This window comes from Protopterus annectens, chromosome 10.part0 (genome assembly GCF_019279795.1).
Source record: "Protopterus annectens isolate FY-2018-M chromosome 10.part0, PAN1.0, whole genome shotgun sequence".
In the NCBI taxonomy this organism is placed as follows: domain Eukaryota; kingdom Metazoa; phylum Chordata; order Ceratodontiformes; family Protopteridae; genus Protopterus; species Protopterus annectens.
The window spans coordinates 1071730242-1071756772 of record NC_056744.1 but is presented as its reverse complement, the minus strand read 5'-3'; the positions used below and the strand labels follow the sequence as shown (position 1 = coordinate 1071756772).

At 45.4% G+C, this 26531-nt stretch overlaps 1 protein-coding gene across 1 annotated transcript in view; it reads left to right on the top strand.

The window, feature by feature from the left end:
* ZRANB2 (zinc finger RANBP2-type containing 2) overlaps positions 1-26531 on the top strand; it is a gene marked incomplete in the record, with an annotated part of 1076861 nt that overhangs the window by 241929 nt on the left and 808401 nt on the right. Inside the window, 1 exon segment of the mRNA XM_044085816.1 lies at positions 6957-7065. Within this exon segment, the coding sequence (XP_043941751.1) occupies positions 6957-7065 (109 nt within the window).

Genomic DNA, 26531 nt, shown 5'->3' with positions numbered 1-26531 from the left:
GCTTCCATTAAGCTAGTCGCCAGTCTGCCGGTACTCAGTGAGGCACTTTTGCAGCCCCTGATACCTGCTTCTGCAAATTCGGAGGCCTCTACTGAGACCCATTCGGAGTCCAGTATGCCGCGAGATGCTTCGAATATGGAACCTGTGGATGTCTCTACCTTGGATGGGTCTGAAGCCGATGTGCAGGCACCGGCTTCTGAAGGTGTATTCAGGCCTTCGGATGTTCGTATCAAACAGACTACTTCATTTTTGACTAAAAATACCGAATTTCTCAGGCCCAGAGTTCGCACTACGCCTAGGAAACAGACGAACAAAGCGCTTTCCCAAGCTCCCATGCCTCAGAAACACGTACTTAGAATGGCTGAAGACCTTATTACTTAGGGGAAGCCAGCCTTCCTCCTCTAAAAGACAAAGAATTGATTTTCCTTCTGATTGTGCAGACCATGAGTCCGATGACTCTGACCCCTCTGATTACCAGGACATACCCTTATCTACCTATGAGGATTCAGATGCAGAGGATTCCATTCCCTTTGCCTCCCCTCCAGAGGACTTTTCTTTCGGTGAAACCTTGCATACCCTAAGAGGGCATTTCTGCTGAGAATGCCAGGACTACCCCCAGTCAAATGAGACTCTGGGAATTTTTAGACTTGCCTCAGCACAGGCCTCTAGCTATACCCCCTGTCCTGGATATTGTAGATGATGTTTTTATGGAATCAAGTCTTACCCTGCTATTTTACGTCCAGCTCCTAGAAAGCCTGATAGGTACTACAGAGTACCTGAGTCTCTCAAATTTCTCTTTAAAAATCCTACTGCGGATCCAGAAATCATTTCCCAGGGATCTAAAGGTATTAAGGCTACTGCAGCCAAAACCCCTACCCCTTCGGATAGGGATTTTACGACTTTGGACAGATTGGGTAAGAAGGTATATACCTCTGCAGCTCTTGCCATCAGGGCTTTAAATTGCCAGTTTCACACGTTGAAATACCAGCAGCATATTATGGAACTAATTGAACAAAAAATGTTGTTGATTCCTGACTGTGCAGAAAATAAAGATTTACAAGAGTTAATGCATTCTGCTAACCAAGTTGATAAACATACCTTGCAGTGTGGTTTTGTTGCCTTAGAAGCATCTTGCAGGGCTGCTGTCACTGAGTCTGTTCTGAAAAGGCATTCTTGGCTGAAAGAACAAATCTTGCCAGACCATGTCAAATCAAAATTACTAGATGCTCCTTTAAATCAAGAATGTTTGTTTGGCACAAAAGCAGACTAATTTCTTAAAAAGATGGAGGAAAAAGCTAAATCTATGCAAACTGTTAAAGATTTCTTACAGGTACAGCCACCTAGATTCAGTAGGCATTGGCCTTTGAAGAACTGGTCTTTTCCAGTCCCTCCCATGCAGTCTCGGTCCAAACCCAGGGGCAACAGACCACAAAGACTACAGTCTCAAGGTATGCACAGGTCTAAACAATGGAGTGATTCCACCTCAAAAACAGGGAGTGTTAACCCACCCTCTTATGGAAAATTTCACAATGACTTCTCCTGCATCCTTCCCAGCCATGCCAAAGTACATGCACCCCTAGGAGGAAAACTCGCCCTGCATGCAAAAAACTGGGAACACATTACCCAGGACCGTTGAGTCTTAAACATTGTATTCCAGGGATACAGATTCTACTTCCATTTACTGCCGAACCCAAGCGGATTGCCAGACCTTCCCCCAAATCAGTGGGCAGAGGCTCAAACGCAAGTACTTTCTCTTACCAGTATCAGGGCTGTTCAACCTGTTCCAGCAGAGCAAAGGGGACAGGGTTTCTATTCCAGACTAAAACTCTTGGCGCCCTGTCCTGGATCGGTCAATTCTCAACACCTTCCTGGTGGTACCAAAGTTCTAAATGCTTACACTCCAACAACTGCTGCCTATGCTAGACAAGATCAAGTGAAGTAATGCACAAAAAAACAAAGACAAGCAAAGAATAATCCACGACCTTGAAGAAAGGAACCGGAACTCTGCTAAAGTCCAAAAGGCTGTATTTTTATTTCTGAAGTATTCCAAAAGTCACAGATAAAATCACACAAGTAAAATCACACAAGCGCTTTTACTTGTGTGTTTTTATCTGTGACTTTTGGAATACTTCAGAAATAAAAATACAGCCTTTTGGACTTTAGCAGAGTTCCGGTTCCTTTCTTCAAGGTCGTGGATTATTCTTTGCTGCCTATGCTAGCCAAGGGCTCCTGGCTGATCACCGTAGACTTAAAAGAAGCTTACCTTCTCATCCCCATAAGGGAATCTTGCAGGAAATATCTACTTTTCAGGGCAGGCTGTATGCGCTGTCAGTTCTCTGCACTTCCTTTTGGTTTACCTACTGCACCCAGGGTATTCACAAAGTGCCTAGCTCCAGGCTTTGCATCCTGCAGGCAGAGAAACATTAAAATTTACCCATACTTGGATGATTGCCTGGTTCAGGTGGACCATCAGGAATTACTAATTCAGCACCTGACATTTGTAAAGCGACTCCTAATTTCTCTTAGGTATACCATCAACGAAAATAAATCACATCTGGTACCCAGCCAAGAAATTGTATTCCTGGGAGCAAGCTTGAACACAACTTCCCAGATGGCATTCCTCACTCCAGAAAAGCAGTTTTATTTGACAAATTACTTCAAAATACTGGCCAACCAAACCCAGCTATCTGCAAGAAAAATACTGCAAGCCCTAGGGTTCATGGCCTCATGCATTCTCCTGATTCCATATGCAAGATTGCGTATGAGGAAACTTCAATGGTACGTAAAGATCATTCCTTGCCTAAGGACAGAGTTCCTTTGGTGGGCAGAGGCCTGCAACCATAACAAGGGACTCCCTTTCACTCGAACCCTGCTGCCCAACCTTGACAACAAATGCATCCGACTATGCATGGGGGGCTCACATGGCAGGCAAATGCATTCAAGGCAAATGGAGCCCAGGACAAATTCACCTGCATATCGATCAAAAAGAAATGCTTGCTGTACACAATGCTCGGACAGCCTTCAAATACTTTATCCTTCCAGGACAACTCTTGATAGACAGACAACACCACAGTCATGTGGTACATAAACAAGAAGATGGGGAACTCATTCCTACCCACTCTGCAGGTTAGCCATGGCTCTGTGGAACACGGTCTTGAGCAACCAAGTGCATCTGCAAGCTCAATTCCTGCCAGGCAAACAAAATTCACTGGTAGACGAATTAAGTAGAATTCTAATGGACCCGCACGAGTGGAAACTGGAACCCAGTTCATTCAAGCTTCTAATCCACAGGTGGGGGACACCAGAGGTGGACCTCTTTGCTCCCCCCCAAAACCCTCAATTGAATAAAGTTTGCACCAGAAATCCCTACAGCCAAGCATGGAAAGTGGATGCCCTATCCTTTTACATGGTAAAACCTCTCCGTATATGCCTTTCTCCCTCTGCCCGTCCTCTTGAAAGTACTACTCAAGATCAAACAGGACAGGCCAAGGACAATCCTTATTGCACCAGACTTGCCACGCCAGCATTGGTACCCACTTTTATGCAGTCTGACAACAGTGCCACCCTGGCCCCTTCATCAGACCCCCTCTCTGCTGTCCCAGCAGGAGGGTCAGATGTTGCATCCTCAGCTACAAACCCTGAACCTGGCAGCCTGGCTTATTCCCTGAATACATAACCAGCAACCCACAGCAAACAGGTGCTGGATGTCATCCTTGAGGCCAGGAGGCCTAGTACTAGGAAATCCTGTTCAGAAAAGTGGAAATATATTGTTCTTGGAGCCAGTCTCAGGGAAAGGACACAGCTGTGCCCACCTTACCTAAAATCCTAGATTATCTAGCAGAGCTGCTCCACAAAGGCCTATCCTTCTCTTCCATTAAGATTCATGCCTCTGCCATCTCAGCTCCGTACAATACTGAGCCAACCCTCTTCTCTTACCCTCTGGTCAAACAGTTCCTGAGAGGAGCTAACAATCTAATACCCCGAGGAGAGCTCCCACTCCTGCCTGGGACCTTCTCTTTGTACTAGAGAAGCTCACGCTTCCCCCTTTTGAGCCTGCTGCTTACAGCAGAGCTAAAATTCCCCTCTTGGAAAACAGCCCTACTTCTAGCCATCACTTCAGCTAGAAGAGTCTCTGAGCTACAAGCACTCGTGGCTGTGGAACCCTTTATCATCTTCCGTGCAGACAGGGTATCCCTCAGTACTAACCCATCCTTCATGCTCAAGGTGGGCTCCAGTGTGGCTCTCAACCAATCCATCCATTTGCCCACCTTTTTTCCTAATCCCCAGAACAAGGAGGAAAAGATTCTTCACTCTGTAGATGTGCACCGACAGTTCGGATTCTGTCAGACAGGACTAAATCCTTCAGAAAGTCTGATCAATTGCTGGTTAGCTTTGCTACAGGGCAGAAGGCAAAGCTATCTGCAAGCAAACTATTTCCAAATGGATAGCATTCTGCATCCACTTCTGCTCCAAACAGCATGGAAAGCCTCCTCCCCAAGGGGTGTCAGAACACACTCTATCAGAGCAGCCTCCACCTCTGCAGCTTTCCTCAGAGGAGTCCCCACCAGGGACATCCTGGACATCTGTTCACACTTTTACCAAGCATTACCACCTGCCTCTCTTCTCCAAATCCAGGGCAGGGTTTGCCTCTGCAGTCTTGCAAGGCATCCCAGCCAGCCGCTAGTTTCCTTGACTGCCTCCACCCATTTCCTCAGCTTTGGGAATCAACCCAAATGTGATGACTGCAACAGTGAAACATGAAGAACATAGTACAGTTGTGTACACTTACCATAAATGTAGATGTTTGAGTGTTTTCACTGTTACAGTCCTGGTTTCCCTGCCTCCATCTCCCTTTCTTCTCTTTCTCCTTTATTACCATTCTTCCTTGTTGTTCCCCTTTCCTTACAAGGGACATATTGGTATTTATTTTCCACTGGTCGGGTTCTTCCACCAGAGCTTTGCCTCCTGCTTGGGGGCTCCGGACAGGTTAGGCAAGAAAAAACTGATGCAATGACGTCGGCTGCCTTACTTTATACTACTGACGACCTGACGTCAGTATTTCTGCGTCGGTTGTTGTCACTTGAGGACTAAGTCTCTGGTATTCAGGCCGGCCAAGGGCTTCCCTGGCAGGGATAACCCAAATGTGATAACTGCAACAGTGAATACACGCTAACATCTACATTTAAGGTAAGTGTATACAACTGTACTGTGTCTACCTGTCATTCCTCCAAACCCTCTGGAGTACAGCACTATTCCTGGGGGTGGGGTCTGTATTATAAGCTCGAAGCGATTTTCCTTCGAACATAAAATCGACACCTAAAGAGCAAATGCTCTAAAGCACGAACTGCCTTGTCTGCAAATTTTTTCCTCTGGGGAAATAAAATTCATGGGGCCGTACGCAAAAACACTAACTTCAAAACTGTAATCAAGTAGTGGGCTTTGCGCCCCCCCCCCCAAACTAAATATACCAACTCCGAGATTGCTCTGCGTTGGGGAAAAGGGCAGTTCCTGATAGTTCCCCACTGAATTTTTCCCCAAGGAAAAAATTTGCAAATGTGGCCATTTGCTCTTTAGGTGTCTATTACATGTTTGAAGAAAAGTCGCTGAGGATATAAGATAGACCCATTGCTGGGGCCGGTTGTGGATCCCAAGGGCGTCTTTGGGCTTGATTCATATGTACTTCTGTCGGGAGGGGGCTGTAGATGTCCTACCAACTACCCTTTCCCTGCCCCCCATGGTCATTTGCATTAGAGGGCAACTCCCCTCTTTGGTCCATGCCTCTCCTTAAGGAATTAGTTGAATGCCCTCCCCTCCAGGATGGGCATGCCCATCCCTAACCTGCTGCTCCGTCAGTCGACCATTTCACTATTTGAACTGTGGTCAGCTGGTCCATAGTTGGGGCTTTATCCTTCTATGCCAAGAGGGAGGCTTTTACGAAGTATACTCTCAGGTTAATTCTTGATGCCAGTATTTTAACAGGTCACTGTTCATTCCATTTAGTATATCCTTTCTTTGCAATGTACTGTTAGAGATTGAGTCATGATCTTTAGAAAACTTGTGTATTGATGGGTGTGGGAGATGGCCTAATGGTTAAGGTGTTTGCCTTACAAACACAAGGTGCAGGGTTTGAGTCTCACAAGGGCCTAGTAATAATCTATGAATCTATGAATCTATGAATGATTGCCTTTCAGCTAGTAGAGGTCTCTGTTCAGAAAGCATTGTCTTATGGTTCCACTGTTGACCCAGTCCTGAAGATTGAATGCATTTGCATGAATAAGAAGTTACTTGTATTTATGCAGTTTTCAGCATAAATAGTTTTTCACCCTATAATGTGTTCCATTTTCATTTAATCATTATTTTCTTGGGGGACTGCATCATCAGCCAAATGGCTGTCCTTCTTGCAACTAATTTACTTGATTTTATTTTTCCTTTCGGGCAAGAGCCTTCTGCCAAGATGCTCTCAGTGGAGGCACCCAGTATTATGGAGTAGCCAATTCTGCTGATCTTGTGGGCTTGCCAGTACTAACTGCCTTGACAGCTTGCATGCCTTACTATAACTGCTTTCAGGGCTTGCATGCACACTACCCCCCTCCACATGTCCAGCCTCCCAGCTGTGTGGTTCATTACTGTGCAGTGTAGTGACACGAGGATGCATATGGTCAGTGGTGCACATTCTCTATTGCAGGTGTCAGCAGTACATCAACTTAGGCTGCCAAATAGCTGGACAAGCTGGTATCTGCGCCTCTACTATCCTCCCCAGTCCACCGCTTTCAGCGTGTGTGCCACAAATCATTAGGGGAAAATCGGTCAAGGATTTATCCCCATCCAATACAGAACAGGACTCCTTTTTGAAAACTTAATTTTGAATTTTTTGGTACTCTAGTTTTACTAGTGTCTTATTTCATTACAGTGTCTGTTTATTCACTGTATAGTTAATGTCTTGATTGAATTTTCAGAAAAAACAACTGATGCCAAGAAGATGAAAGCTGGAGGGACAGAAATAGGAAAGACCCTTGCTGAAAAAAGCCGAGGCCTATTTAGTGCAAATGACTGGCAGTGCAAAACGTATGTATTGACACTTAAATTTTATAGTAAACATAATGTTTAACATTACTTTTTGGAGTTGCATTTATTTATTTTTTTGCTGTTGTGCATACATACGTTCATACATATCTATGTATATAAACACGTGGATATTGATAGCAGATAAATGTGTGTGTGTGTGTGTGTGTGTGTGTGTGTGGTTTAAATGTTTTGCTTTGATTGCTGTCGGTCCTTAGTAATACTTGATTAAAAAAAAAAAGTGTATGTAAAGACATAACTGTATTTAAAAGTGGGGTAGGGAGGTTGAGTTAGTGATGCAGTTACTAGTGCTTTGGGTGTTTTCTATAGTTTGCATGCCAGGAACGTCGGTGAAGTTGTCCATTGTGCTGGATTGCTGCTTGTGTTTTATGTACTAGAAATGAATATTTTGCAGCAGAAAGTAGTTCATGGAACATTTGAAAGTCATTTGACAGTGTTGTGAAAAGAGTTGTTGCTGGTTTTACGTGATGTCATACCCTTTGGAGGAACTGTTAAGATGTCCTTCAAGGATGCATCTGCAGTCATAACATATGGGCTGTCCTGCCTCAGGCAGCCCTTCGGTCGGCTGGAGGATTCCAAAGTCTGGGTCTGGCCTCGGCTGATGTCGCACCTTCCCCGACGTCAGAGCGTCTGGGGTACAAAAGCATCAGCCGACGCCATTTTCCTCTGTCTTTTTTGCCGCACGGTGCCCGAAGCAGAAGCAATTCCCAAGTGCCGGTCGGTCAGATCCTGTGATAAGAAATTCAGCTACCGAAGACTTCGAAAAAGCTAAGTACCCCGTTGGGGACTCTTTCTTGCCTCAGCCGATGTCAGATAAAGTAAATAATTGTTTAACTTGTGGGAAACAAATACCTCATAAGGATTTCCACTCTTACTGCCTCCCTTGCTTAGGCCCAGACCACGACGTCTCGGCCTGTTCAGCCTGTGCTTCCTTCAACCGACGAACTCTTAGACGTCGGTCGGAGTTTGCAGAGGAATTTTTTGGGGCTAATTTCGCATATAAGATGCCGTCGGAGACTCCGACTTCACATTTGGTGAAAAAAACAGAAGGACAAGGACAGACACTCGCGGCCCGCGGTTTCGGCTGAAACCACGGTAAGGCCTACCGCGAGTGTCTCTGTTTCGGCCGAAACAGAGTCCTCGGAGCTTCCTTTAACCGAATCCACTCAACCGACCACCGTGGCCCTGGAGGCCTCGGCTGAGTCTGCTACCGAGCTTCCTACCGAAACCAGTGTCCAGGAAATGTCCGACACCATACCTTTGGACAAATCTACTCCTGCACGTGGGGCAGCTAGACCCCCTGCTTCCATGTCCATTAAGGCCTTTTCCTGGGCTAAAGCTGCCAAACTTACTAAAGCTTTGCCTCCCAAAGCCACCTCCCAGAGGCCTCCTTCTTCTAGTTCTCAGATCCTCAGCCTTGCAGAGGATCTTATTTCTTTAATTAGAGGTTCTCAGCCTCACCCGGACAGGGGCTCTCACCCCCCAACAGACAAAAGGCCCAGGACTGAGCCCTCTGACCAACACTCTTCAGATGAGTCTACGGATGGATCTGAGTTAACAGACCACCAGGAGGAGGCTTATTCCCCCTATGAGGATTCTGATGTTGAAGAATCTATTCCTTCGGCCTCCCCTCCTGAAGAGTTTTCTTTTGGTGAGACTCTACATTCCATGAGAGAGCATTTTCAATGGTAGGGTCAGGAATTTTCTGATTCTAGAAAGAGATTTAAGGACCTTTTTGCATTTGCCTCAACATAGGCCCTTAGCTATATCTCCTGTTTTGCATGTTATTGATGATGTGTACAATGATGTTAGTACAGCCCCTGATACTCTCCCCCCGGCACCTGCCAAACCTGATAGATACTACAGGGTCCCGGATTCTCATTTCCATCTGTATAAGGCCCATTCCGCAGACCCAGACACTATTTCTCTGGGCCCTAAAGGGGTTGCGGCCGCTACTGCCAAGAATCCTCTACCCTCTGAAAGTGAGTCTAGAGCTTTAGAGAGATGGGGAAAGAAGGTGTATACTTCTGCAACTCTTTCTGTCAGGGCATTAAACTGTCAATTTCATATGATACAGTACCAAGAGTATTTGTTAGATGAACTGAATAAGAAACTTTCTTCTCCTGAACCCCTAGACCGTAAATCCCTTCAGGATTTGGTGCACAATTCACAGCAGGTTAGTAATCATTTTTTAAAATGTGGCTATGATGCACTGGAGGCTTCATTTAGATCAGCTATGACTGGGGCAGTGATTCGAAGGCATGCCTGGCTGAAGGAACAATCGTTGCCAGACCATGTTAAAGCTAAACTCCTGGATGCTCCAATGGAGAAACAAAATTTATTTGGCTCCTCTGCTCAGGAGATTTTAAAAAAGGTTGAAGAAAAGGCAAAATTTGTGCAAACAGTTAAAGATTTCCTGCAAGTACAACCACTGAGATTCAGCAGAAACTGGCCTACTAAGAATTGGTCCTTTCCAGACTCTGACAGAGCCCAGAGAGGCAGGAACAGGCGCCCCAGAGGCAGAGGTCAATCGAAGGGCTCCTATAGAGGCCGGCAGTGGCAGCCTGCCAACCAGAGAAGTAGTGCAACAGCAACAACTACCACCACTACACCAGGACAGGCTCAATGACTTAACTCTGATTCCGCCTACCAGGGATCAACTGGAAGCACCCTTGGGCGGAAAGCTGGCTTTATTCTCAAAAAACTGGCATTATATCACAAAGGATACATGGACACTGCAAATAATAGACAAAGGACACAGGTTTCACTTCCACACTTTGCCAAAAAGAGGTGGAATGCCAAACCTTCTACCAAATCAGAGGGCAGAGGCTTTAAAACAAGTCAGCAATTTACTTCAGGTGAAAGCCCTAGAAAAGGTACCATGTTCAGAACAAGGCCAAGGATTTTACTCCAGACTATTCCTTGTACCAAGAAAGGAAAACCAATGGAGGCCTATTCTAGACCTGTCCGCACTGAACACTTATCTCATTGTGCCAAAATTCAAAATGCTGACCCTACAGCAACTTCTTCCCATGTTGGGCAAGGAGTCTTGGCTGGCGACTCTAGATCTCAAGGAGGCATACCTGCACGTCCCTATTCGACCAAGTTGCAGAAGACACCTCAGATTTCTTGCAGGATCAGAGCATTATCAATTCTCAGCATTGCCCTTTGGCTTATCTACTGCGCCCAGAGTATTCACGAAATACCTGGCATCAGTAATTGCACATTGCAGACTACAGGGAATTCAAATTTATCCATACCTGGACGACTGCCTAATACAAGCGGACAACAAGAAAAATTTGATAAAGGACTTGGCCTATGCCATACACCTGCTACAGACCTTGGGATACACAGTCAACATCCAAAAGTCAAGACTAGTACCATCCCAAAGGATAACCTTTTTGGGTGCAGATCTGGACACAACCACCCAAATGGCCTTTCTCACAGAAGAAAAACAAAAACAACTTCCAGATTACTTCATGATTCTGACAAGACGAACTCAGCTTACTGCAAGGAAAATCCTGCAGGCCCTGGGTTACATGGCATCCTGCATAATTCTAATACCGCATGCCAGGCTGCATATGAGGAAATTACAATGGTACCTCAGGAGTGTATGGTCTCAACACAGTCACAGTTTAGAAACCATAATACCAATCATTCCATGCCTTCAAAAGGAATTCCTGTGATGGGCTCAGGCCTGCCAGTCCAACAGAGGGTTGCCTTTCAACAAACCAAAACCAAGGCAGACCATCACCACGGACGCCTCAGACCGAGGATGGGGAGCACACATGGAGGGCAAATGTATCCAAGGCCGATGGCCTCAAGGACAGCTAAGCATGCACATAAACCAAAAGGAAATGCTGGCAGTGAGGCATGCAATCGAGGCATTCAAACCCTTCCTCCAACAAGGACACCTGCTAATAAGAACAGACAACACCGCGGTCATGTGGTACATAAACAAGCAGGGAGGAATACATTCTTACCCTCTATGCCGGATGGCTGTGAATCTGTGGGAACTATGCCTGAATCTCAATATCCAGCTACACTCCCAATTCGTGCCAGGAAAAGAAAATGCACTGGCGGAGAGCTTAAGCAGAACTACCATGGATGCACACGAATGGATGCTGCACCCCAGACATCTTCCAACTCATAGCAAAGACATGGGGAATGCCGGAGATAGATTTGTTCGCCTCCCCACTCAACCATCAACTGAAGACGTTCTGCTCAAGGACATACCACCCACAAGCTTGGAGGGTGGACTCTCTCTCTTTCAGCTGGAAAGCCCTAACAGTATATGCCTTCCCACCTCTCCCATTGATGTACAAGGTTCTACTGAAGATCAGGGAGGAACAGCCAAAAGTGATACTAATAGCTCCGGACTGGCCAAGACAACACTGGTATCCATTATTGAGAAGCATGTCTCAGGCAAAATCATGGCCTCTCCCCCTATGGCCTCTTCTTCTGACGCAGAACAATTTCAAGACCCTGCATCCAAACTTGAAAACATTGCAGCTAACTGCCTGGAAAATTCCTTAAATCCCAATCAAACTGTTTTATCTCGGAGGGTGAAGGACATTATCCTGGAGGCTCGCAGGCCTTCCACAAGGAAGACATACTCAGCTAAATGGAAGAGATTTCTCATTTGGAGCATATCAGAAGGCTCAGATGTCACATTGGCAAACATAACACATATCCTAGAATACTTAGCAGAATTGTTCCACAATGGCCTGTCGTATTCTTCCATTAAGATTCATGCTTCAGCAATTTCAGCAGAATACAATGTGGATCCACCTATCTTCTCACACCCTCTCCTCAGACAATTTCTGAGAGGGATCAAAAATATTAAACCTCCAAGAAGACCCCCTCTACCTGCCTGGGATCTCAACTTTGTGCTGGAGAAACTGACACTACCCCCTTTTGAACCAGCAGCATCAGCGGATCTACAGTTTCTATCTTGGAAAACTGCATTCCTTCTGGCAATCACTTCAGCAAGAAGAGTATCTGAGTTACAAGCATTAATGGCAGTGCAGCCTTTTCTTATTTTCCACCAGGACAGGGTGTCCCTAAGAACCAATCCTACTTTTATGCCAAAGGTGGTATCTAGGGTATCCTTGAACCAAGCTATTCACTTGCCTACATTCTTCCCTAATCCACAGAATAGAGGGGGAAAACTTTTGCACACCCTGGATATACACAGACAATTACGCTACTACTTGGACAGAACAAAAACTAGCAGAAAAACTGACCAACTTTTTGTAGCATATGCAACTGGGGTGCAAGGAAGAGCAATTTCCAAACAGACAATTTCAAAATGGATAGGAAATTGCATTTGATTTTGCTACTCCTTTCATGGAAAGACAGTTCCTGAAAATATCAGGCCTCACTCCACAAGGGCCACGACCACCACTACAGCCTTCCTACGAGGGGTGGCAACCAAGGACATTTTAGAAGCTGCTACTTGGAGCTCCGTGCATACATTTGCCAAGCATTACCATCTACCTTTATACTCTAGATCCAGAGCTGGGTTTGCAACTGCAGTCCTGCAGGGGATCTTAACTACACCATCCTTTTCTTAGTACCTCCTCCCCCAGATTGGCTATGGTATTCTACCCATATGTTATGACTGCAGATGCATCCTTGAAGGACATAGTACAGTTTTGTACCTACCATAAATGTAGATGTCCGATAGGTATGCATCTGCAGTCAGGATTACCCTCCCTCCTTCCCCTCTGTGGTATTCCTAGGGTACTTACCCCTCTTTTAGCTAGCTGGGGGAATCTATTATGGTGTATTTGTTTGTTTATACATGTATATAATTTGTAAATGTTTTGAAATTTTCAGCATCTGTCCAAATTTAGCCTTCCTAGAGGGCACCTGGCATCTGGGGCAAGAAAAACTGAGGAAAATGGCGTCAGCTGATGCTTTTATACCCTAGACGCTCTGACGTCAGGGAAAGTGCGACATCAGCCGAGGCCAGACCCAGACTTTGGAATCCGGCCGACTGAAGGGCTGCCTGAGGCAGGACAAACCCATATGTTATAGGTTCATAGGTTCATAGGTTTATACTAGGCTATCTGCCCTAAGGCATTTATAAACATAGCCCAAATTTTTGTGGCTTATGCCACCCCTTATATGAAAAAATACTGTGCCCTTTAGTTTGTTGTGCCTCTGTCCAGCAGTGACATAGAGATGATTCCCGAGATAAACCTACGATCTCCCATCCACAGGTCAAGATTTCTCTTGTTCAGAGCCAGCGAGGTGCTCTGCCTCACATGGATCGGGATTTTATTCCATAGCATAGGGAGTCTGAGTGATAAATCTGTCCCTCCAGCACGTCCTATTTAACCGTGCTAAGGTTTAAGTCGCTTGCTCTAGTGGTTTTGGTGGATTTGGATTTTTTGAGGTGGAGCATGTCCATTAATTCCGGGTTGAACATGGCCTTGTATGTCAGGCACATGTCACCTCTGAGCAGACTGTATGCAACTGAATAGAGCTGGAGTTTCTTCAATCTGGCAGCATATGACAGATTTTGGAGTCCCTTTATCCTTTTGGTGAGGAACTTTTGGGGTCTCTCCAATTGCTGCAGATGTCTGGTGAGATACATCCTGAATGGGGCATTGTACTCTATCATTGGTCTGATAAGTGAAGAGTACAGGGGAACAATGACCTCACTAGATCTGGATGTGAATCCCTTTATGATCAGGTGGGCAATGTAGAAGGTCTTTCTAACCACTTTAGCAACGTGAGTGTCAAAAGAAAGGCCACTGTCAACCTGGGTCCCCAGGTCCCTGATAACCTCTTCTGTGCTTAGTGGATTGCCACCTATATGGTAGCTTGGGATTACCTTGTTTTTCCCAAAGGGTATGACTATACATTTTTTGGCGTTTAACTTCAGGCCATGGCTCTGGCACCAGCTATCTGTTTCCGTGAGTCCCTTCTGAAGGATATCCGTGTCCGATGCACTTTCCACTATGGCGCCCAGTTTGCAGTCGTCTGCAAACTGTCAGCCAAAGTCCTCCCATGTTGGCCTGTACTTCTGAGAAGTAGATGCCGAACAATAGGGGGCCAAGGACCGAGCCCTGTGGGACACCACTTGTGACCGGCTTGGAGTTTGACATAGCACCAGCAACTCTAACCCTGTGGGTTCTGTCCTTAAGCCAGTTTGCAACCCATCTTTTGATATATGGGTTTACATTTAAGCTGGTAAGTTTTTCTACAATACCCGAGTGAGGTATTGTGTCGAAGGCCTTTGCAAGGTCAAGGTAGGCTGTATGGACTGCCTTTCCCTCATCAATGGCCTTGGTGACTGTTTCGAAGAAGTCGACCAAGTTCAAAAGGCATGATCTGCCCTTGACGAAGCCAAACTGTGTCGGGTCCAATGTCTGCAAGTCCCCTATATCTTTGTTTATGAGCTCCATTATGATCCTCTCCATAGCTTTGCAGACTAGACTTGTTAAGCTTATGGGGCGGTAATTACCAGGGTCCGTAGAGGCACCGCCTTTATGGAGTGGGACCACAGTTGTCGTACGCCACTCCTTGGGCACGTATCCTGTGGTAAGGCTGAGATTAACGACTGCAGATGCATACCTATCAGACATCTACATTTATGGTAGGTACAAAACTGTACTTTACAGGTTCTGTTATTCGAAGACATGCTTGGTTAAAAGATCAGAGTTTACCTGATCATGTTAAGGCAAAATATTTGGATGCTCCTTTACAGCATGATACCTTGTTTGGTGTTAAGGCAGAAGAGGTGTTAAAGAAAATGGAGGATAAAGCTAAATCAATGCAAATAGTCAAGGATTTCTTACAGGTTACAGCCACCTTGGTTTAGCAGAAATTGCCCAACAAAGAATTTGTCCTTTCCAGTGTCAGACAGGCCACAGAGAGTCAGGTACAGACACCGAAGAGGCAGATCTCAACCCCAAGGCTCAAACAGACAACAACAGTGGGGCACCTCAACCCCAAAAGGAGGTGAGGACAAGTCTCAACCTTGCAGGAAACAGTCACAATGACTTTCCTCTGCGTACACCAAGCACGTCCCTTTTGGAAGCCCCCTTGGGGGGCAAAACTAGCACTTTTTTTCTCAAAACTGGCAAACAATCACCCAAGACAAATGGGTCCTGAATATTGTGTCTCAAGGTTACAGATTCCACTTTCATACTTTACCAAAGCTAAAAGGAATGCCAGACCTGCCACAAAATCAATGGGCAGAGGCACAAAAACAAATTTCAGCCCTCATGGACATGAAAGCTATACAAAAAGTATCACAACAGGAACCAAGGACAAGGATTTTACTCAAGACTCTTCCTGGTCCCCAGAAAGGACTAAGCCTGAAGGCCCATACTGGACCTTTCAATTCTTAATACTTACCTGGATATTCCAAAATTCAAAATGTTGACATTACAGCAGCTTCTACCCATGCTGGGCAAGAAGGCTTGGCTTGTTACTCTGGACCTTAGAGGCATTCCTGCATGCCCCTATCAGACAAAATTTCAGAAGATATCTCAGATTCAAAGCTGGTACAATGCACTACCAATTCTCTGCATTGCCCTTTGGCTTATCTACTGTGCCCAGGGTCTTCACAAATTACCTGGCACCAGTAATTGCATTTTGCAGACAAAAAGGAATTCAAATATATCCGTACCTGGACGACTGCCTCATTCAAGCAGAGACAAAGGACGTTCTTCTACAGCATCTGGCGTTTGTGAAAAAGTTGCTAATTTCTCTAGGGTACACAGTAAACGAAAATTAGTCAAAACTAGTGCCCTCACAACAGATTACACGGCCCAGATGGCTTACCTCACGCCAGACAAACAAGTTCAATTAACTCAATATTTTCAATTACTGGCAAAAAAGTCCCATCTCCCTGCAAGAAAAATCCTGCAGGCCCTGGGATTCATGGCATCCTGCATACTACTAATACCATATGCCAGACTGCATATGAGGAAATTACAATGGTACCTAAAAAGTGTTTGGAATCACCACACTCAGTTTAGAAGCAGTAATTCCAATGATTCCCTGCCTACAACAGGAGTTTCGATGGTGGGCACAGGCATGTCACCTAAACAAGGGTCATCCTTTTCCCCAACCCACAGCCAGGCAAACTCTAACAACAGATGCTTCGGATTACGCCTGGGGAGCACACATGGCAGGAAAATGCGTTCAGGGCAAGTGGACCACAGGCCAGATGCATCTTCACATCAATCACAAAGAGATGTTGGCTGTTCAAAATGCCCTAACAGCTTTCAAGGACCTTCTGCATCCAGGACAACTATTACTAAAGACAGGCAACACCACAGTAATGTGGTACATAAATAAGCAAGGTGGCACTCATTCTTATCCCCTATGCAGGCAAGCCATGACCTTGTGGAACACAGCTCTAACGTACCAAGTTCACCTGCAAGCACAATTCCTGCCAGGAAAGAAAAATACTCTGGCAGACGACCTAAGCAGAAATATCATGGACCCTTACGAATCGAAATTGAATCCACAAATTTTCAGCATAACACAAAAATGGGGATGCCCAGACATAGATCTTTTTGCCTCCCCACTGAATTGCCAACTACAAAAAATCTGCACAGGGACTTATCACAAACAAGCATGGAAAGTGGATGCTCTTCTGTTCAGCTGGAAAAACCTAAACGTCTGTGCCTTCCCACCACTGGCTCTCCTTTCAAAGGTACTCTGAAAAGCCAGACAAGAAAAACCACAGATAATCTTGATTGCTCCAGACTGGCCACCCCAGCACTGGTACCCTATCTTAAGGAACTTGGCTCAGGGCCCACCAATGATTTTGCTCCAAATTCCACACCTTCTGACTCAACAAAACAATCAAATCCTGCACGGTCAGCTCAAAACCCTAAACCTGGCTGCATGGCAGATACTTTAGTCAAACCGGCAACACCTCTCTCTAAAGCTGTTATGGATGTCATTTTGGAGGCCAGGAGGCCTAGCACCAGGAAAGCTTACCCAGAGAAATGGAAGAGATTCTGCGCCTGGAACCAGGCTCACAGCCTTGACCCTCTTGTTCCAAACATTCCTCAGATTTTACAATACTCAACTGAGATGCTGGACAGAGGCCCATCCTTTTCATCAATTAAGATCCACGCCTCTGCCATTTCTGCACATTACAACACGGATCCTCCTTTATTCTCTCATCCCTTGTTAAAGCAGTACCTCAGAGGGGCTAAAAACATAAGACCGCCCTGGAGAGCACCAACACCAACTTGGGACCTCAATTTCATTTTGGAAAAACTGACCCTACCACCTTTTGAGCCAGCCAATACAGCCGATCTAAAATTTTTATCATGGATAACAGCTCTGCTCCTGGCAGTAACTTCAGCACGAAGAGTCTCAGCTACAGGCATTAATGGCAGTGGAACCTTTTATAATTTTTCATCAGGACAGGGTATCTTTAAGGACAAACCCTACCTTCATGCCAAAGGTGGTATCTAGTGTGGCTCTTAACCAAACCATCCATTTGCCAACTTTTTATCCAAACCCCCAAAATAAAGGGGAGAAACTTCTGCATTCTTTGGTCATGCACAGACAGCTATGCTTCTACTTGGACAAAACAAAAGCTTTCAGGAAAACTGAACTGTTTGTAGCATATGCTGCAGGATCACAAAGCAAGGCTATCTCAAAGCAGACTATATCCAAATGGATAGGACAATGTATTCGGTACTGCTACACGCAGCATGGAAAATCAGTCCATAATAACATTAGGCCTCATTTCACCAGGGCAACAGCCACTTCAATAGCCTTTCTCAGAGGAATACCTACCAAGGAAATTTTGGAGGCTGCAACTTGGAGTTCAGTGCACACCTTCGCCAAGCATTATCACCTGCCTCTTTACTCTAAATCCAGAGCAGGATTTGCCACTGCAGTTCTGCAGGGCTTCATAGCCAATCCTAACTGACCAGCCACCCAACCTTAGCTTTGGGATTCAACCCAAGTGTGGATGACTGCAGCAGTGTAACACAATGAACATAGTACAGTTTTGTACCTACCATAAATGTAGATGTTAGTGTTCAAACTGCTGCAGTCCAGGTTACCCTCCCTCCATCCCCTCTGAACTAGCTGGCCTTATCTATACCTTTCTATCCTATACAACCTTTTGGGGTGTATTTGCTGGTAACTGAAGGTATTGTTTTTATTTTATATGTATATTTTTGATTAGCAATATGTATTGCCTACCTACTTGGGGGCACCTGACGTTGGGGCAAGAAAAACTGAAGAAAATGACATCGGATGCATATTGTATACCCCTGGCGCACTGACATCAGGGAAGAAGCGACAGCAACCGACGCCGGACCAAGACTTTGGAACTCTGGCCGATTGCGGGACCACCTGACGGCAGGATAACCCAAGTGTGATGACTGCAGCAGTGTGAACACTCGAACATCTACATTTATGGTAGGTACAAAACTGTACTTTCTCCTTTCCTTACAAGGGACATATCGGTATTTATTTTCCACTGGTGGGGTTCTTCCACCAGAGCTTGGCCTCCTACTTTGGGGGCTTCTGACAGGTTAGGGCAAGAAAAACTGATGCAATAGCATCGGATGCCTTCCTTTATACCTCTGACGACCTGACATCAGTCCTCAAGCGACAGCAACCGACGCAGAAATACTAAGTCTTTGGTATTCGGGCTAGCCGAGGGCTACCCTGGCAGGGATAACCCAAATGTGATGACTGCAACAGTGAATACACTTGAACATCTACTTTTATGCTAAGTGTACACAGCTGTAATTTATTGCATACTATTTTTCCTTCTCCTGAAATGTAACAAAAGAGTCCCTGACGTTCCACCCCATCAGAGAAAAGCTGCAGCCACAGAAATAGAACAGCTGCTAGGGAAAAGGTGTCATCCAGACACCCCCCCCCCAAAAAAAAACCATCAGTGATCTGGAACTTACTCAAGACCAATTTTGGATTTCAGTAGTCTAAATCACTATGTCAAGCATTGTGAAGTTGTAGATTATCCCAATTCAGTCCATCCTACCATTGCTAAGGATGGATGACTGGATGTGCTCCATAGATCTCCAGGGTGTGTACTACCATATCAAGATACACGTGTTCCAGGAGATGTAAACGCTTCTGGCTTGGAGCCAGTCACTGCCAGTTCAGAGCACTGCCCTCTAGTGTCATCATAGCCCCCCACGGTGTTCTACAAATGGATGTCCGTGGTTGCTGCTCACCTTAGGCTGCACTTATTCAGGTGTTTCCTCATCTAGACAGCTGGCTCCTATCTGCTTCCACCAGGTTTCTACTCGTCCAAACCAGGGACTACTTGCTCTACCTAAGTCTTTGACTAGGTATTAGTATAGTTATGAACCACTGCAAATAATTCCAATAAAGAATCACGAACAAGACCAACGTTCTCTTATACTTCTTTTAATAAAACAAAACCTAGAATGCGCCAGCTTTTTCCTCTAGCACATTGGCTTAAAGCCTTTAGCATAGTACCTTTTTACTATAAATTATAACAATTCACAGCTCTACCCATTCCAATCCTTGGAGTTCACTGGTGCCTATCTACATGTCTGGCTTTAAATAGCAACTCTACCACAGCAAAAAAGAGTGGACAACAGGTAAGGTTCACATGTTTCCTTTCATCCCTTTCCTCCTACCAAATTAATCTTAACTACTGGGATCAGTGACGTCATTGATAGTTCTAATACTTTTGGCTGTCTTGCACAGAAGTGTTGCAGTGGACCCCAGTGGTACTGTGGTCCATCTGACCACATTCACTGATGGCACCCATTCGAATTACGAAAATCTGTATCACATAGCATGGTGAATACATGCAGAAGAAGTTCTTCCACAAGAAGGCCGCAGTGAACACGGATGTCTCCCAAGTAAGGTGGGGGGCATTGTCCCAGACAGAGGCCAGTCTTCACATAAACATCCTTGACATGAGAGCACTGCTATTAGCATTGCAGGCTTTTCAAGATGATCTTCTTTGTCATCTCAGAAGGCCTTTGCCAGGAAAATTTACAAGAGCAAGTGGAAAAGATTATCCGTCTGGCCCCAGCAGAGACATCTAGATCTCTTTTCAGCACCTTTTCCAGCTATTCTGGGTTTTCTGGCACCTATTTTCAATAAAGGGCTAATTATTCAACAGCTGAGTACAACTAGCTGCAATATCAAATGTTCACATGGGCAAAAGGAATTTTTCTCTAATTTCCTTTGAAATTGTGCAAAGCATTACTTAAGGGCACTTTGCTACTTAGCATCCTATTAAGGACTTGATCCCCCTTGGGACATTATACTTATCCTTCAAGCCTTGACTCTGCCCCATTTAGAGTCTGCAGCCAGAACAGAGTTTCTGTTTTGGAAAACACTTTTCTTGGGTTGCCATTACATTGGCTAGACTGGTATTGGACCTCCATGCTCTTTCTTCCCAGCCACCTCATTTAATCTTTCAAAAGGACAGAGTATCCCTCTGGATAAACTCTTCATTTCTGCCTTAAGTGGTCTGAGAAGCTAACATTAACTAGACTATTAACCTGCCAGTTTTCTTCCCAAATTTTTCTAATAATGGCGAATATGTGCTCCATTTATTGGATGTGCATAGACTACTCATTTTACAATCACAATTGAGGATCAAAGGAAATCGGAATAGCTGTTTATCTCCTTTTCCAATGCTAAGTAGGGAAAACCAGTGTCAAAGATAACCTTAGCCAGATGACTGCCTGATTGCATTATACTTTTTTTACAAATCTAAAGGTCGGTCATTACCCATGCGTACCAAAGCTCATTCTTCCAGGGCCATGTCCGCATCTTCTGCTTTCAACCTCAGTTGACATCTGTGCAGTTTCTACATGGTCTAATGCATATACCTTCATATCGCATTAAAGTTAGACGCACTATCTAGGAATTGGAGCAGCTTTTGATGCTGCTGTACTCTGGAATGAAAAGGAGGGCCTTGAAGACCATCCAAGACTAGTCCCTCTAGAGACTTTGTCCCATCGGTCGAGGAATGGGTGAAAAAGATTACAACGGATAGTTATGTATTTGCCATAACTCTGCACTCGTGTGGTGTTTTGTTTGTCTTCCTTCCTCAACTTCCAGCCCTTCCGTCTCCTGTCCTTATGCTTGTCTTCTGGTATGCCCTGAAGGATATTTCTTAACAGTCTTGATGTGTGTGCTCCAGAAACTCTTTTCTCTGTTTAACATTGTTAGTGTTTAGAAATACTTTGTTCTTTTGCCTCAGAAATTTTTAATGGTTGTTTGCTATTTTGTTTTCTTGTGGTTAACTGTATAAATGGGCAAACTTGATCTGAGGTAACTAATGAAAACAGAGGGGTTATGGGTAAGGGGTGGGAGCTTGAGCTACGGAGCTTAACGTCTGAGTCTGAGGACGAATCCGATGTCTGATCCGAGACCTGTCCATTGAGGGAGGACAAAAACAGACAACACAGATGCAGAGTTCTAGTGAGTACATACCTTACAGACGTAGAAGAAATTATAGATGTTCTTGTGTTTCACTGTTGTAGTAATCACCTGTGGGTTATCCCTGCTGTGGTAGCCCTCGGCCGGCCCAAATACCAGTGTCAGTGTTTTTCTGCGTCGGCTGCTGTCGCCTGTAATCTGACGCTAGGTCGTCAGTGCTATAAAAGAAGGCAGCCGATGCCATTACATCAGTCTTGCTTGCTGGGGAGCCCGTAGCAGAAGCAGATGTTCTTCGTGTTTCACTGTTGCAGTCCTCGCACTTGGGTTATCTGCCTACAGGTAGCCCTCAATCGGCCCAAATACCAGAGTCTTGGGATTTCTCTGTTGGATGCAGTCGCCTCTTCCATGATGTCAGGGGTATAAAACATGCAGCTGATGTCATTACATCAGCTTTTCTTGCCGTGTAGTGTCCGAAACAGAAGCAGTTTGCAAGTGCCAGTCGGTCGCCGCCTGAAATTTTCATTTTTTGAGTTTCAGACCTGAAGTCTTCTAAAAGATAAGTACCTCGTTTGGGAATACTTTTTTCTTGCTCTACCAATGTCAGAAAAAGTTAATTGTCTTGCCTGTGGAAAGCAAATACCTCAGAGATTTTCATTCTTACTGCGTCACCTGTGTAGGCCCAGACCATGACGTTCTTCGCTGTCGGTTTTGTGCCTTGTTCAACACCCGAACTATTCGTCTGGCTATTTTTGTCGCTAAATTCTTTCGCTCTCATTCTCTGTATTCTGACATGGCTTCTATAAGCCATCTTACTGATCTTCCGAAAAAAATTTGAGGATAAAGACAGGGACAGACCGCATAGGCCGGTACTCAGTGAGGTCCTTCACAGCCCCTGATACCTGCTTCTACAGATTCGCAGGCCTCTGCTGAGACGCATTTGGAGTCCGGTATGCCGCGCGTTGCTTCTTTGACTTTGGAACCTGTGGATGTCTCTACCTTGGATGGGTCCGGAGCTGCTGTGCAGGCACTGGCTTCTGAGGGTGCATTCCAACCTTCCGATGTTCGAATTAAACTGAAATCTTTGTTTCTGACTAAAACTGCTGACTTTCTCAGGCCCAGAGTTCGCACTGTGCCTAAAAAAGAAGACGTCCAAAGAGCATGCTCAAGCTCCCATGCCACAGAAACAAATGCTTAGAATTACTGAAGACCTTATAACTTTAATTAGGGGAAGCCAGTCTTCCCCTCTGTAAGACAAAGGATTGATTTTCCTTCTGATTCTACAGACCGTGAGTCTGATTACTCTGATTACCAGGACATTCCCTTATCTACCTATGAGGATTCCATTCACTCTGCCTCCCCTGCAGAAGACTTTTCTTTTGGTGAAACCTTGCATACCTTAAGGGAACATTTCTGCTGGGAATGCCTGGACTACCCACAGTCCAAAAAGAGACTCAGAGAATTTTTAGACTTGCCACAGTACAAGCCTCTAGCTAATACCCCCTGTCGTGGATATTGTAGGTGATGTCTTCATGGAGTCCAGTCTTACTCCTGATTCTTTACCACCAGCTCCTAGAAAGCCTGACAGGTACTACAGAGTACCTGACTCGCACATTTCTCTTCAAGAATCCCACTGCGGATCCAGAGACCATTTCCCAGGGACCTAAAGGTATTAAGGCCACTGCAGCCAAAAACCCTACCCCTTCAGACAGAGATTCTAGAGCTTTAGACAGATGGGGTAAGAAGGTATACACCTTTGCAACCCTTGCCATAAGGGCTTTAAATTGCCAGTTTCACACGTTGAAGTAACAGCAGCATATCATGGAACTAACTAAACAGAAAATGTTGCTGCTTCCGGATTGTGCAGAGAATAAAGAATTACAAGAGTTGATGCATTCTGCAAACCAAGTTAGTAAACATACTTTTCAGGGTGGTTTTGATACCTTAGAAGCATCTTGCAGGGCTGCTGTCACTGGGTCTGTACTGAGAAGGCATGCTTGGCTGAAGGAACAAATCCTGCCAGACCATGTTAAAGCAAAATTGCTAGATGTTTCATTGAACCAGCAGCACTTGTTTGGCACAAAAGCAGAAGTTCTTAAAAAGATGGAGGAAAAAGCTAAATCTATGCAAACTGTTTCTTGCAGGTACAGCCACCTATATTCAATAGGCATTGGCCTTCTAAAAAATGGTCCTTTCCAGTCCCTCCCAGCCCTTCTCAGTCCAAACCCAGGGGCAACAGACAGCCAAGACTACAGTCTCAGGGTATGCAGAGATCTACGCAGTGGAGTTCTCCCACCTTTAAACCCGGGAGTGGTAAGCCACCCCCTTATGGAAAAAGTTCACAGTGACTTGTCTGTCGTTCTTGCCAGCCATGCCAAAGTACTTGCACCCCTAGGAGGAAAACTTGCCCTGCATGCTAAAAAATGGAATGTCCATTACCCAGGACAAATGGGTCCTAAGCATTGTATCCCAGGGATACAGATTCTACTTCCACTCACTGCCAGCCCCAAGCGGGGTGCCAGACCTTCCTCCAAATCAGTGGACAGAGGCTCAAAAGCAAGTACTTTCTCTTCTCAGTATCAGGGTTATTCAGCCTGTTGCAATAGAGCAAAGGGGACAGGGTTTCTATTCCAGACTGTTCCTGGTACCCAGAAAAGAGAGCTCATGGCACCCTATCTTGGATCTGTCCATTCTCAACACCCCCCTGGTGGTCCCAAAATTCAAAAGGCTTGCACTACAACAGCTGCTTTCCAGTGCTAGCCAAGGACTCCTGACTAGTCACCCTAGACTTAAAAGAAGCTTATCTGCAGATCCCCACAAGGGAATCTTGCATGAAATATCCACATTTCAGGGCAGGCTCTATGCACTATCAGTAATCTGCACTTCGCTTTGGCTTATCTACTGTGCCCAGGGTATTCGCAGAGTGCCTGGCTCCAGCCATTGCGTACTGCAGGCAGAGAAATATTCAAATTTACCCATACTTGGACGATGGCCTGATTCAGGCGAATAGTCAGAAATTGCTACTTCAGCACCTGGCATTTGTAAAGAGACTTAACTTCTCTGGGGTACACCATCAATGAAAGAAATTACATCTGGTGCCCAGACAAAAGATTGTATTCCTGGGAGCAAGCTTGCACACAACTTCCCAGATGGCATTCCTCACTCCAGAAAAGCAGGTTCATTTGACAAACTACTTCAAACTAATGGCCTCCAAGACCTAGCTATCTGCAAGAAAAGTACTGCAAGCCCTAGGGTTCATGACCTCATGCATTCTTCTAATTACATATGCAAGACTGCATATGAGGAAACTTCATTGGTACTTAAAAAGTCTCTGGTGTCAACGATCTCAAGACTTGGAAACACTGATTCCTATCATTCTTTGTCTAAGGGCAGAGTTCCTTCGGTGGGCAGAGGCTTGGAACCACAACAAGGGACTTCCTTTCCTGCAACCCTTTGGAGCCCAAACCCTGTCAACAGGCACATCAGACTATACATGGCGGGCTCACATGGCAGGCAAATGCATTCAAGCCAAATGGAGCCCAGGACAAATTCTCCTGCATGTCAATCAAGAAAAGAAATGTTAGCTGTACAGAATGCTCTGACAGCCTTCAAATGCCTTTTCCTTCCAGGACAACTCTTGATAAAGTTATGTGGTACATAAGCAGGAGGGAACTCATCCCTATCCACTCTGCAGGTTAGCCATGGCCCTGTGGAACACTGCCTTGAGCAACCAAGAGCACCTGCAAGCTCAGTTCTGCCAGGCAAACAAAATTCACTGGCAGACTACTTAAGCAGAAAGCTACTGGACCCACATGAGTGGAAACTGGAAACAAACTCTTTCAAACTTCTAATCAACAGGTGGGGGACACCAGAAGTGAACCTCTTTGCCTTCCCCAAAAACATCAATTGAGCAAACTTTGCACCAGAAATCCCAACAGCCAAGCATGGCGAGTGGATGCCCAATCCTTTACATGGGAAAATCTATCAATTTATGCCTTTCCTCCTCTGCCCCTCCTCTCAAAAGTACTACTCAAGATCAAGCAGGACAGACCAAAGACCATGCTTATTGCACCAGACTGGCCACGCCAGCTCTGGTACTCACTCCTACGCAGTCTGACAGCAGTGCCATCCTGGTGCCTACATCAGACACCCTTCCTGGTGTCCCAGCAGGAGGGACAGATTTTGCATACTCAGCTGCAAACACTGAACCTTGCAGCCTAGCTCCTTTCCTGAACACAACACCAGCAACCCTCAGCTAACAGGTGCTGGACATCATTTTTGAGGACAGAAGGCCTAGTACTAGGAAATCCTATTCAGAAAAGTGGAATAGATATGTTCTTGGAGCCAGTCTCTAGGAAAGGGCACAGCCGTGTCCTCCTCTGCCTCAAATTCTAGATTACCTAGCAGAGCTGCTCCACAAAGGCCTTTCCTTCACATCAATTAAGATTCATGCCTCTGCCATCTCAGCATATTCAGTACGGAGCCACCTCTCTCTTCTCACCCTCTGATCAAACTGTTCCTGAGAAGAGCTAATGATTTAAACCCCAGAGGAAGAGCGCCCACCACTGCCGGGGACCTTTTCTTTGTACTAGAGAAGCTCATGCTTCTCCCTTTTGAACCTGCTACTAAAGCAGAGATAAAATTCCTTTGTTGGAAAACAGCCTTACTTCTAGCCATCACTTCAGCAAGAAGAGTGTCTGAGCTACAGGCACTAATGGCTGTGGAACGCTTCATTATTTTCCAGGCTGACAGGGTCTCCATTAGGACTAACCCATCGTTTATGCCCAAGGTGGCATTAAGTGTGGCCTTAAACCAGTCCACCCATTTACCAACCTTTTACCCTGACCCTCAGACTAAAGGGAGGAGGATCCTGCACTCCTTGGATGTGCACAGACAGCTCAGGTTCTACCTTAACAGGACTAAGCCTTTCAGAAAATCTGACCAGCTGCTAGTCAGCTTTTCTACAGGGGCAGAGGTCAAGGCCATTTCAAAGCAAACCATTTTCAAATGGATAACATACTATCTGAAGTAGTTAACTTGATTTTATCTGC